At 39.8% G+C, this 14,914-nt stretch overlaps 1 protein-coding gene across 4 annotated transcripts in view; it reads right to left on the minus strand.

The window, feature by feature from the left end:
- Nucleotides 1-815: 815 nt before the first annotated feature.
- Nucleotides 816-14,914, minus strand: part of LOC113536957 (uncharacterized) — a 69,472-nt gene continuing 55,373 nt past the window's right edge. For all 4 annotated transcript variants that reach the window (XM_053229153.1, XM_053229150.1, XM_053229151.1 and 1 more), the window contains 3 exons: nt 11,763-11,897; nt 1,691-2,267; nt 816-1,544 (listed from right to left, as the gene is read on the minus strand). In XM_053229153.1, coding sequence (XP_053085128.1) covers nt 1,792-2,267; nt 11,763-11,897 — 611 coding nt within the window. In that variant the 3' untranslated portion in view covers nt 816-1,544; nt 1,691-1,791. The remainder of the gene's footprint in view (nt 1,545-1,690; nt 2,268-11,762; nt 11,898-14,914) is intronic.

Here is a 14,914-nt window from a genome sequence, read left to right on the forward strand (position 1 = left end):
GGCAGAGATGTCATACTGTATTGTACAATAAGCGTGAGATGGAGGACTCAGGGGGGTGTCTTTTATGACCTGCTGTGGGTGGAGGGCCTAATCTGGAAGAAATATGCTAATGGTGTCAGTAACAAACATTCAAGCATCATGAATATTCAATGAATCCTGTGGCCTAAAGGCAACAAGCCACAAAAGTGTACAATAAACAAATCTAACAGCTCGAAGACTGCAATGCTTTACAAAGGGAACGTGAAGTAGCTGATATATCAAACCTCATTGTGCTCGAATCAGCAAGGACACACAGACACAACTTATTTATCAAAGACAACGTGAAATGAAAATCATAGTGCATTTTTCAGTGACGTGACAGATTTCTGAGTGAAACTGGATATTTGGGCAGGAAATATTGTACGGCTGGAATTTCGCTTTATCCATTGGAATTTTACTGGATTGTGAAAAAAGGGCGTTTCCAAAATAAGCAAATATGTGTTTTCACTCAGGGGGCCTCATCAAGCCAGATACAAACAAATTTATTCCTAAATCATTCACAGGAGCATTTACGTAAAAAATTTGGGATTCATTCAATGTTCATTTCCTAGAAGAGCTCCTGAGATTACGCATAAGGAGAGTCATTAATGTGATCCATGATGCATAAGCTTCAGATCGTATCGTTATCTCAAGTTACTTCAAATTTATATAAGGATTACGTTGTCAAGTTTAAATAGCTTATTTATTGCAATAGCGCACACGTTTAGTGAAAATTTTGAGACTTAGTAGTTTCACATTAATGAAAGTAAGCAAAGAAAACAAAGCTATAAATAAAGTATAACAAATAAGACTTTAATTAAGGATAAAAAAATAGCACCCTATAAAAATGAGAATGTTAGTGTTAGAGTTAGTGTGTGTTTAGTGGGCATCATTAAATCGAAATCAGCTGTGCTGTGAATGTGCTTGTTCATTTATTTTTGTTAATTAAGCATTTATCAATGTACACACAAGATTATGAAGAAAATCCGTATTACTGAAGAAAATCAGTATTACTTTGGCCTACGAAAATATTTATTAAAAGATCCATAAATGAGGCCCACTGATAGCCGGGGGAGGGGAAGGTAAATCAGGAAATGATCTTATTAATTGATGTTTTTATTTTGATGTAGTCAAAAATCAGAAGAATTTTATAGACATAATAAGCCATTGCATATTGATGGAAGAAACAAGAATTCTGTCATTTAAGTGGCTGATACTGATAGTGTGATCAGGACATGAACTAAAAAGGTAAAAATGGTCAGGTTTGCAGGTTTAGTTTCATGTTGCCTTTAGAGTTCCTTACAAAAATGTCAGTTTAAATAAACACAGAGTAAACTCTACCTATCCAAACAAAGGCAACACACAGAAATAGGCTTTATAATAGGAGCAGGGCATGTTGAACTTTAAAAAACACACCTGCCTTGACAGCTATTTGAAGGAAGTGAATAAAAACAGAGTGTTATTGTGTCATCCTGTAACGCACCCCCAGGCTTGTCGTCCTCTCGCCTTGACTGAGGCCCTGAAAGCTGAAAAAAATACACGTGGACTTTGCTTGACATCAGTGGAATAACGCTCTTTAAGTGCTTTAACTTCCAGCAGGTCTGTGTAGCTGGAAAGACTTTTCTAACAGACATTAGCAACCCCCCCTAACCCCCCCAACACACATACACACCTCACTATTCAAGAGTTCACTATCTCACAGGACAGGCAAGTAGTATGAAAATGGAGAGGTTGGGCTTAAACGGTAAACGGTTTTTCTTTCTCTCAACATGGCTAGGTCTGCCAATCAGGTCTATCTGCTGTCTTCCTGCTCTTGCTTCTGAAAGAACTCCTCCTCTTCAGCCCATCCTCCTCTCTGCCCGGCCTCTGGTTGACCCCCCTCTCTTGAGACGAGCTGTTTCTGGAGGCATGGACTGACAGAGCTCTTCGGATCACTCGGTTTCTCTGCTCGGCTGGCGTTGTAGACGGCTCTTTAGGTGCAGTTCTGGATTTTTCCGCACTTCCAGACTGAGCAGCAGGACTCTCGCACTGAGCGTTCCCAGAACATGCTGACTGGAGCTGGGCCTTTTCTGTGCTCACTTCCTTCCTCTGGGCTCGCAAGACGTGCAGGGTCTGAACTGCCTGCTGCTGCTCTTGCTGGAGGGAGTGCAGCTGACTTGCTGCTTTCTCTCTGTTCTCAGTGCACTCTTTCAGGAGCTTTTCCACAGTGTGCAGGAAGTCATGGCCATACTGCGCCAGGGCTTCATCTCCTACACACACAGAAACACAGGACTGATGAAAACCTCAAAAAAATAAAATAAAAATAAAATAAAAATCTGACACACAGCATCATGTGTCAAATCATTTTTTTCTCATTCCTTTTGGAAAAAAAGAAAATTGCAGCTATGTTTTTTAAAATATGATCACGCAAGCTAATGTTAAATATATGAGCATATTAGGGGTATAATGCAATGACACTATCTGTATCTCTTTAGGGCTCCAAATTTCCATATCTTTATCCCTAGTTGGATTTAAACCCAAAGTGGGTGTGGCCTAAAAGAGAGTTTAATTTAAATTTAACATATTTAAATTAAATATGACATCTACCATCATGCCCCTGGAAACACTGGAAAAACCCCAGAGGTAGAAATGCCAGTACTATCAGCATAGTGTGTGAATTCTGGCTCTGACAGTTCCTCAACCTCAGCTACATCACTCGAGTTCATAATTGTCTCAGTTACAGTGCACTCATTCAGCATTTCAGGCCAATACCGAGCCTGTTACCACTCTATCTTCATTACCACTGTTCAGAAGTATTATTACTGTACTATACTAATTGGTGCTACAACACCAGCAGCATTTCTATCACCAGTGCAAAAAGTCAGCATACAGCTTTATTACTGTAACTTTACTCTCAATCTAAACACTCACTCACGTCAAACAAACCCGCTATGCAGTGCCGTAATAAATGAGCCTCGATGGACCTTTAGCTCTTTGCGTGCATGAAAGCCTTAATCCAGAGTTTACATTCAATTTACATTACACTCTTCCTTTCAGAGAGGCAGAGTATGAGGCTCAAAAGGTGGGAGTGTAAAACGAAGGGAAGATAAATGAGGAGTTTGTTCAGATGGGGAGAGGTATGCATCAGGAGGGCTGTAAATCTCTGTCAGGCCTCGGCAAAGTCACCTGACTAACAGAGGAAATACTTTCGCTAAGGGCTGCAGCTGCTGCATGGAAAACCCCTTAACTCGCTCACTTTCATGCCACAATGCTTCTCATATGGAAAATGACTTAAAAGCATTGAAGAAATAAATTAGAGGTGTAAGGTGAGATAATGGTATCTATTTTATTGTGCAGTGGCATCTCACACATTCAGAATATGTAAAGCTTGTAAGTTACAGACATTCAAATAAACCCCAAATACAGACGAGTAATCAAGTCACATTAGCTATTTGTTTCTGAAGTATTTTAGTCGTCTGTCTGACAGAACAGAGACACTTTCATTTTGACCGAAATTGGGACAGTCTTATAAAAACACAACCATACTGATCCTCTTTCATTACTTTACCCTCCTTATCTATTTTTTGCTCATGTGCAAAACTACTAATTACTTCACTTCAAAACCTGTTCTGGAAGACAAAGGCAGGAGGAAATTCATTGTTTCAAATAGCCAGTGGATGGAGTTTACTTTTCAAACATCATGTTCATCCTCTAGCTAGAGACAGTCCTTTTTGGTAGCTCAACTACACGTTTCAAAATAAAACTACACTATCATGTAACTAAGCTAATACTGGTTTGCTACGTCACACCAAATTACTGATGTTAGCTATCTCTGTTCAAAACTGACGTAACACTGTTACACTTTTTTCCCATTATCCGTTATTCAACGTGCATTAACGTTAACTACATCACCAACACTAACATTCATAACATTACACACTGAGGTAGCGTTAGCTAGTTAACTAGTACTGACTGCTACTTAAATAATCTATCATTAGATAGCTACCTAGTGTAGTTACCAGATATTTGACTACCTACAGTATGTAATCTAAATATGTATTGGACAAAAGCACATATTTTATGAGCTGACATGTCATTTATCTCTTTATCGAAATGTTTTTAAGAAAAAAAAAAAAGTTCAGAAGCATTGATTATCATTGTATTATTTGCACTTCTTCTGCAAACTTCATCTTTCCAGCATTAATTCATGCTTCCGTTCAACCATGATCCTCTGTCCAATTTGAGACGAGCTGCAGGCAGAGACGAATACGATCATTCCACCCTGAGAGGAATACCCCATTCACTCTGATAGTGCTAACAGACAGAAGCAGTATGGATTCGACAGGTCTCTTATGCCCTGCATGAATTCTAGGTGAGTCTATATCAGCTCACTGGGTGTTAAGTGCCCTAACACATCACCTCGACGGTATAGAGCTACCGTCTGAGATAAGCAGTTCAGGGGCAGGTCCTTGGACTGACTGACACACAAAGATATGGTGATAACAGGCAAAAGACAAAGGAAAAGCACTAGCTGATAACTGAGGCACTGCCGTCACCTATAGCACAATGTATTCTATAGAAACGTTACACAGCCTGATAACAAACACTTGTAACTGGGAAATGAAAAGCTCAAGACCAAGCACTATCTTGTTTTGAAGTAAATTGCGTTTTGCCAAGGTGCTTTCATATCTCTGAAATAGTCGGGGCAGATAAATGAAGGTTTGAACAGTCCTCAAACCTGACATTTCAAAGGTCAGAAGAGACACCTTATCTTTCCTTGCTTTCATATCCTAGTGATTCATATCCACATGATTTTTCTGTTGTGATCGCCATATTTGGAACAGTATTTCTGGCTTCGCTGCACAACATGAATGTAACTGGGGTGAAAGATGGCTAACATTACTCACTTTACTTCAGAAGAAAATAAAGAGTACTGCAACAAAGCCAGTAAAATAGACTTTGTAAGGAAGACCTGTACCTCTGCTCATTCATGCTATTATCCAAACAGCTAATCACATGACAGTGGCATGCAGATACAGGTTAAGAGCTTCAGTTAATGTTCACATCATGTAATCTCAGTAACTTTCAGGATGGCATGGTTGTTGGTGCCAGAAGAGTTTGAATATTTCAGAAAATACACATGCACATACAGTACACAGCAGTTGCTAAAGTAAAAAAAAATAAATAAATAAAAACATCAAGTGAGCAGCAGTTCTGTGTTCCAGAAACACCTAGCTGATGACAGAGGTCCACGGAGAACAGAAAGACTGGTTTGAGCTGACAGGAAGTCTATGATAACTCTTTACCACTCTTTTCAACCATGTTGAGCAGAAAAGCATCTCAGAATGCACAAGACATCAAACCTTGAGGCGGATATGCTCCAAAAAGCAGAAGACCACACCGGGCTCCACTCCTGTCAGCCAAGAACTGGAATCTGAGGCTACAGTGAGAACAGGCTCAGCCAAACTGGACGGTTGAAGATTGGAAAAAGACCAGATGATGTTTTTCTAATAAAGCAGCTGATGAGTGTGTGTGGATACATTCAGGTGGATAAAAGATCCCAGGGTTTTTCATTACAGGGAAAAAACAACCCTCGTATAGGGAGGGTAAAGAAATATCTGGTAACTAAGTAACTTTTGATAATGTTAACAATACTTGCTGCCAAGATAAATTTTCCAGTTTTCCCATAAAGTAGTTATCTGGCTAACACAGCTACGAGGCAGCATGATGGGGAGGATCCGCTGGACTACCGCTTGTTGAAGATGTATCATACGTAGTCAAGTGTATTAGGACAATCGATTATCAGTATATATGAAAATGAATCTTCATAACGAAGCACAGAACACAATAATAGGAGACACCATATATAATGTTTTAAAGTGACACAGTGCTAAATGACATAGCTGTCCAACTCAGCAAGGTTGCATTGCTCTTCATTTCCAATCCATAAAAGTGACAATATATTTCGATCTGAATTATTTCCTTGATCACAAGCTTCAAGTTCTTCCTGGGGCAACTGAAGCCTGCAGTGAGCTGCCACACTCTCGCTGCTATTTGCCAGACTAAAGAGAAGATGCTCCATAAGGCTACATAAATATCTATGAGAGGCAACATTATATGGATGATTGAATGCAATGATGCACCCCTTCTGCAGAGCCACGTCAGGCCATGAAAAGGCGGCATTCCATCAGCTCATTGTGTAAATATTTGCCGTCGGTGTCTCCAGTCAGAGCAGTTTTGCAGAGAGCGAGTGCTTGGCACCAGGGGTGAGAAAGAGAGCAATAGATAGATTTACAGAGAGAGAGGGTAAGAGAGAGGTGTAAGGGAGAAGCAGCACAGGAAAAGCTCGGGGCGGTTAGTGGCTGCCTTGCTGAAGACCACACACACACACATACACACACACACACACACACACACAGAGAAAGAGCCCCGAGGAACCAGGGCCACCTAAGAAAAACCTGGAATGGTGCAGAGAGATGAAGAGGAGGTGTTTGAGTTGGAAAGCTGATGAAGGCCGTTCATTCCAGTGTTTGGGATGGAAGAAAGTGAAGCAGGGCAATGGCTTGTGTTTCAGATGGCTTTCGCATGGCTATGGTGGAAATATAATACTAATAATAATAATAATAATAATAATAATAATAATAATCTTTATTTTTGTAGAAAGAAGCAGCTTTACAGGAGAGGAATAACAGAAAATAATATTCATAAATCTGTAAAAGTGGTTCAAAAGTAATAAAATAATGTATTAATCAGAATTTTCCCCAAAACAAAAATGAATCTTTTTATAATAAACTGGTCTGTTAAAAGCTAAAGCAAATAAATGGTAGCAAAAATCAGGTTCACCATTTTTTTTCTTGTTTGTAATAGTGAGGTAATAGTGTAAAAGCACCTTTTTTAAAAAAAAAAAAAACTGACTAGAAAGAGTCTGTTAAGCCTCTGTTAAGCTAAATACACAGACACTACATCATTAAACATTTTAAATATTATATATATATATATATATATATATATATATATATATATATATAAATATATATACACACACACACACACATACATACACACACTGTATATATAAATATTATATTAATATAAAGAACTTCTATATGCAAAGCTATGATGCCTGCCAAAAAAGTACTGTTTCTGAAAAGCACAGAGCTGCTACAGATCACACAGATGCCAAACAGGCAAATAACTTAATGCTAACACTTTAGCGAAGGGTAGTGCTCATATGGCTACATGACATCTATATAAACCCTTCATGATAACAGAGATACAGCTACATAAACATTTATAAAAGCATTCTGATGCTTATTAGAATATGCCCCATGAACAATAACAAGCATGACTCTTTCTGGGGTGAAAACTACTTCACAGTGACATAATGATAAAAATGTGACATGACTTGTCAAGTGATGGTGAAATCTGGGCTGTGCCCTGAACTCAAAATGGGAATTTAATGGGAATAGCACGGATCGTATCAACATGGAACATAGCTATCAACATGTGAGGGTGAAAGCTAACACGTGTTTCTTTCAAGACACGTGAAGCCAGCCAAGCTCCTCTTTTCGAACTGCTGCTCATGGTATTTCACAGGGCGACGTAACACACTCAGAGGAAAGTGCTATCCATCCTCTTTCTCATACATGAGCTCACAGATACTCGTCTCCGTGATTGACAGGGAAGAGAGAGAGTATGCCAGTATCCTGAGTATCCTTTCCACCCAGAGAGCACGGCCTAGACGACATTGCCCGGGATTCGAACTCATGAGTGCTGGGCAATAGGGCAAACACTATTCTGCTGGGAGCTTCTTATCTTATATTTATAAATACTTAAGCAAGGCAACATTTTCGGATTATTTTTTTTTTAAACCTAAAATTCCTTACTTACAAACGTCCAGATACGCAACTAATGTGACTGAATGGTGACAAGAGTTACCTTGTAATGCTAAACTATTAGTGGTTAGTTTATTTACATTTCGTATACAAAACATTTCAAACTGGTATGTTTTCTTTCTCAAAGCTCTTCAAACATGCCAGGTTGTCAGCTAATCAGGCAAAAGAGGGTAAATAACATGAAAATCTATGAGAATCCATGAACTCTCCCCTTTCTAGCCTTGGAGCTAGTCTCTGGTCTGATCAGCTGCCTTCAGCTAAATAATTTGCATAAAGGCAAATGATTGGATAAGCAGCAACAGAGGATCTGCTACAGAAGCTGCACTGGTTCGTGTTTAAAAACAATAGTTTTTTTTTGTAATATGTTTATTGGCTCTGCTAGAGTATTTCCTACATTTTTTGCTGTGTCCGCATTTATAAGTCAGTCAGCTCAAAACATGTCATAACACAACCTGATGTGAACAAAAATGTTGACAACCTGATCACTTGACAGATTCACTCTTTATGATCACTCATGTGCATCGGAAAAAGCATTTATAAATGTTTCTGTAGATTTCTGTAGATGTCCTGTAGCTCTATGAACACTACTCAGTAATGACATTGGTTTCATTTCACTACACTCTATCAGCATGTTCACTGAATTCAGGAGAGGAAAATAAGAGAAGCATGAGCTGAAGTGTGAACTTTAGTGTGTGCAGGCTACAGTGTGGGACATTTGTGACAGGTGCAGCCACAACCACGGTCACACAGCCCTGGGTGTCATATTTATTATCCAAGAGTATGCAGTAATGGTGTGTGTGTGTGGTTATTAAGGGCTGATGTCAACACTCAAGTCTGCTGAGTGGAGTCTAATCAGGCCTGTGCTGCCACGGGCTCCTACACGGGGAGGTCTGGGCTGCAGTCCATGTCTGTCACACGCCCATAACCACACACCAACACCGAGCACGGATAAGTGACTCACACACTCGCAGAACCACACACCAGGGCCAACTGCGGTGTGCCCACACACACACACACACACACACACACACACACACACGCACACACACACGCACGCACGCACACACACGCACACACACGCACACACATCTTACTAACTTTCTGAGGACCTTCCAATGGTGTAATTATTAATGCAGCTAATTAATGATATGTTACACCTAAAGCTAATCCTAACCATAACTGCAGTAACCGAAATTAAAACTTTTGGCTCTTTTAGTTTTTTAAAATATTTCTAATATTTAAAGGATATTTCTATCCTTGTGGGGACATTTGTTCCCCACCAAGATATAAAAACATGCCTACACACATAGAGGACTAAATCTTTCCTTGCTATTTCTCTCTCTCTCTCTCACATACACACTCACACATTCGCCATACTATACCAAGCTATTATACATCAGTGCACACTTTAACATAATCACACACTAACACAAGGTGCCTGTTTATGTTCACACCACGTTACACCCTTTCACACACTCGTGTCAGCTTTTTGTTGAGTCATTCCATTACGCCAGCCTTCCTGCCTTACTTTCTCCCTCAAACTGTCTCACTCTCTCCCACAATCCTTCTCTCACTCACTCACTAACTCATTCGTTGTCTCATTCACGCACTCATTCACTGCCTCACTCACCCTCTACCTCACTCACTCTCACAATCCTTCTCTCACTCATTCGTTCGATGTCTCACTCACTCTCTAATTCACTGCCTCACTCACTCCCACAATTCTTCTCTCACTCAATCGTTTGCGCTCTCATTCACTCACTCACTCACTGCCTCACTCGCTCTCTCATTCACTCACTAACTCACTCACTGCCACAATCTTTCTCTCACTTGCTCTCTCACTCACTCCCACACACACTGCCTCACTCTCTCACTCACATTCTCACTCACTGCCTCACTCACTCTCATTCCCTCCCTCACTCCCACACTCACTGCCTCACTCACTGCTTCACCTCCTCCCTCCCAATGCCACACATTCCCTCCCTCCCTCCAACACTCATTCACACCCACACTCTCACCCTACCTCATGCTCACCTACTCTCCTACTCCCACACTCCCTCACTCACAGGAGAGCATTGCATTTTTGCACTCCAGTGTAAGACTGTAATCTGGGCCACATACCAATCTGGGCTACTCGGATGCAGCACACAGTAATCAGAAAAAATTCAGAGAATAGTGTTTTTATTTTATTGAATTTTCTGATGATTCAAACAATAACTAGAGCTAGCTGATATGATAACGTATCATGATCAACCGTTTAGATAATGTGTGTATTATCAGTACTTCTATAAAACTGACAGTTTTAACAAAGGCAGTGTATGATACCTGATAGAGTTAAACTGAGATATCCAGGAGAAAAAGGCTGTTTTAGTTACCTGTAATGATGCAGGAATATCTGAACATCTGTAAAACACACCCCTAATGTCTTCTTGGCAAAAATAAAGTTCTTTGTTTTCTTTAGTTAAAAGGTATGCAACTTTTGCACTCTAATGTATTTTTGTACCAATTGTTTTATTTTCTCTTATTTTCCATGGTAAATATTTTCCATGGTAGACATTAAGTAAAGGAGTCATTAAACTTGTTCGCTTTCTCCCCCTGGCATTATGTGGGGGGAAAAAAAAGCCTAAATATTTTCGTTTCTATTCATATGAGATTTTTTGATATGTTTCCCACCTCTTATAATAATAAACTTGTGAATTAAACTCTGATATCGTAACACTGGATTGAAGAATCTGTTAATACTGCGTGCAAACTGACAGCTGAAACTGGAGCAACTAAATTTGTGAAAGCGTTGGCGGGTTTTTGGGGGGGTGGGGAAGAAAGCAACGGCTTTCAGCATTGTGCCGAAATGTCCCTGCCTGCCGGAATCTTTTTTCCACTCTGTGTGAAAGCATGTACGATTCCCCTAACAGCTGTTGTCTGTGTTTGTAATGGAAAAATACAAGGATTTGTATTAGGGCAGAAAGATTCTGGCAGGAAGGAGTAGCAGGACAGACTTGATCGAGAAGGAGCAGACAGCAGTGAATTAAACATTCGGGTTACATATTAAAAATAAATACACAGATTCAAAGCCGCACCTAGGCTGTAGGCGTTTCTTCCATCTGTTCATTTTCACAGGGAAATGTGTTTAGGTGAATCAAAACTGGTGTCCTGTTTAGTAGCCAGAATATTGAAATTGCTACATGACGCATAATGGAAGCAAAGAAAAGTGCTAGGAATCAGGAAATAGTGAATAATGACATTTTTTCATTTGCTAGTAACTCTAGTTTAGTATAAAAGTTTGCACCCCCCTTCATTTCTCTGCAAAAAAAAGGCCTACATTTGAGATTTTCTCTACAGAACAGAATTCCACGTTCAGTTAATGGTGGTGTTGTATTGAAAACCTGTTACCTCATACAGCCTAAATATTACATCAAGTTAAAGTCAGCAGTTATTTTTGTTAGCAAACTCAAATGTTTGATCTTTGCTGAAGCCGAAGAAGGAGATGACAGGAGTCTGTTTGGGGATGCCGTTACCATCAGTGAAACTCATCATTCAGAAATGGAAGAAACAGACGCAAAGACACAACCAGAGTGGAAGAAAAATGATGACTCTTTCATCATTTCCAAGTAAGGGTATGCAAACATTTGCACTCAACTGTATATTGTAATAATAAAATGCTCTGATTTGCATAACTTTTGGCAGAAATCGCAATACTGGGATAACTGTTGGAATTTTCTAGGACATTACCAATAATTCAAAAGCTTAACAGCCCTAGGATCACGAGCTGATTCAGGCTTAGAAAGTAGATTTCAGTTCAACAGCGAAAGAGACGTAGTGAAGAGAGAGACAGAGACAGAGAGATAGAGTCTGAGACAGGCATTGATCCACCTTCACTCTTTGAAGGGCCGAAGGCATCCACTGCCTCTCGTATCTGCGCCAAGTTGCTCTTAAAAGCTGACAGGAAGCGGTGAAGTGCAGCCTCTGACGCTGTGCTCCTCAGATCCTCATAACATGAAAGGACATCTGGGAAAAAAATGGGAAAAAACGACAGAAAAAAGTGAGAAAAAGGAGAGAAAGAGTCTTCTGTATGAAACAGAATGGCTCAGATGTGCGTGGCTAATTCATCTCAAAACACAGAGGAGCTGGCATATTTGCAATTCTATGTGAAGTGTGTTAATCAAAATGAAAATTACACACTGACACCAGTGAGGTTTAAAAATGCACACCAGAGATTGCTGTACTTTTGAAACACGTCTTGATACACTGGAACTGTTTGAAATTAATCACAGTGGAATATGGACTTAGGTATGAAGTACTTAATTCTTTTACAGAAAAATTATTCTTTAGAGGGAATGTAGTCTCAGCCTCAAACTTCTTTTTAGTTAGTGTTGCTTCCCAGTTTTCAGTCTGTCCTGTGAGCTAGCCACTTAGTGAGGCCATTCAGAAAGATCATTTTTGGACCCTTTTCTGGCAACAAGCTTCAGAATCTTGGCGGTTCCAAACTGGCTCTCTACATTTCTGTTTATACAGTATGTACATCTATGTATATGCACTATGTGTCAGTTTCGTTTTGAATGCTCTGACAGAATGAGCTCTTCAGAACAAAATATAGGCACTGGAGTGGAAAAAAAAAAAAAGCTTACAGAATCCCAAAAGTGTTTTATTTCAAGCAGTTACTAAACAAGATAATCTTGCATGTTTGCCAATGGGTTGGTCTCTCTGTCAGTCAGATTCCTTGGAAACTAGACAGTTTTTGGCCATGTTAGCATGCAAACATGCTAGATTCTCTAGTGAATGCTAGACGTCTGTCTTAAAGACTGGAAGGAATGTGGTCTTGTGCTTTCAATGATATGTAAGATGTTAAAATCTATAGACCCTGCACCCATTGTACTAATGATGTTCCAGAGCTCTGGTATGCACAATACACAGAAAGAGCAGATATGTGGTGACCTCACAAGTCTCTTACAGCTGTGTTTCCCCAAGTCAAGCCTCAGGAAATCCACACGGGCCACATGTCTTGCTCTGTCTCAGTTCCTGAATGGCCTCACTAAATGGATGGCAAAATGCTGACAGACCAAATGCTTGGAACATTAACTTTGTTAAAAAAAAAAAAAAAAGTCTGTAATTATGTGAGGAACTACATAAGCATGAGATAATAGATTGTAATTTGTTCATCAACAGAGAAAAATGGGATTCGGGTAAATGTTTGCAGAGTGCAGCAATAATACCTATCTATTTTGTTTTTAAAACTGAACATGATTCTTGCCATCAGATGCTTGCTAGGGTTTCACTACTCAGCTGCCTTTAATGAAATCTATATATATTTTTATGAACTGTTCACTGTTAGCAACAATGATGGTGTTCCCCATATCATACCACATCACTGTGAACCAATATTCCAGGCAACCATTTTGGTTTTTTGCAAATGGACTTATTGCAGATTTTTTTTTTTTTTTTTTTTTTTTTTTTTTAAACAACCTGCTCCCAAATTGTTGGCCTGTAATGTCTCTCTCTCTCTGTCTCTGTCTGTCTCTGTATGTCTCTCTCTCTCTGTCTCTCACTGTCTCTCTCTCTCTCTCTCACACACAGACACACAGACACACACACACACACACACAAATACACAAATACCAGATATTCAGTTTGTTTGCTTGCTCCAGGTGTGATGCAATCTGTAACAGAGCAGAACTGTTGACCATCTGGGGGACTGGATTAGGGGAAATGCTCTACATTATGCAGAGGCAAAGCAGGAGGTCCAGCATTAAGCTTTTAATGAGGAGTTATGTGTGCCAGTGAAAAGGAGTGGAGAAGCACTAGGCCATATATGCTCTATTCCAACAACAAATGCATCTTCAGGTGCAAGACTGAGCTTATTTACCACACATACAGGACACACACATACACACACACACATCTATATACACACAATTTGGTATGCATGCCTGCCGCTCCCCACCAGCACTTTGTTTTCATCACCTCCTGAATGGCTTCACTAAGTAGCTGTTCTCATGTAATGCTGCAGACACTCACACATGCCAAAATACAAACGCACGCAAGAACACTACACGCACCACTTTAGCTCGAAACCTTCCCGTTCATTCATTCATTCAAGCTGCAGATGAAAATGGGCAGGCGCTGAGGATGCACTTGAGATACCACTCACTAGCTCTGAGATATACTATATAATATATAATAATATATATATATTATTCAAGCAAGTGTCTGATAAAATAAAAACCCATCCATCCCCATTTCCACAGTCAGCAGGATCAATATTACCAAACAGCAGTGTCCTGATCACGTGCTTTGTTCTAAGCAGAAATAACTGATGTCTGGAACTGCATGTTTGCGGGCTGCAGGTAGACACAATTACTCTTTCCAGAAAATGTTCAGGCTAAGATGATGCACAGTGCAATGTTCTGCACCCGATCGCTGTTTTTATCCTGCTGCTTTTTTCAAATTGCATGCTGCATCTATATAGGCGAACTATGCAATTGCCTAGAACGGCACTTTGTGTAAGGTGGGCAAAATGTACTGATAACATTCTGCTAGCTGTTAGATGCTCGATGCCAGAGTATGTCATTTTACCCCTCTGTAAAAACACCAAATGGTTGAAGAATGTGCTAGTTGTCACTCAGGTCCTGCTGTTTCACCCTTCAGGAGCCTGTGATAGCCTACTGATGCCATTTCTGATGTCAGTTTTGAATGGAGTGTGACACTGCTTGACATACTGACAGCAAAATACAACTCTGTGGTAGTAAATTGCAATCATGAGGTTGTGCACAAAAGCGATATGAGTACCAGCAGCAAAATCGTATTCAAAATTGTAGGCATGGCAAAAACAGAATTTTCAGCTTCCTGAGAGTAAAGATTGCTATACTGTTCAATATAAGTTAAATTTACTAAATATATTAGTTTCTTTTTTTACATCATGGACTATGTAAGGAATAAAACATTATAGGGCATGTTGTTATCGGAAAATATTCAACAACGAGGTGGTGTAACGTGTCCCGATACAATGCAGAGATACTGTTATGACC

This window comes from Pangasianodon hypophthalmus, chromosome 24 (assembly GCF_027358585.1).
Source record: "Pangasianodon hypophthalmus isolate fPanHyp1 chromosome 24, fPanHyp1.pri, whole genome shotgun sequence".
Lineage (NCBI taxonomy): Eukaryota > Metazoa > Chordata > Actinopteri > Siluriformes > Pangasiidae > Pangasianodon > Pangasianodon hypophthalmus.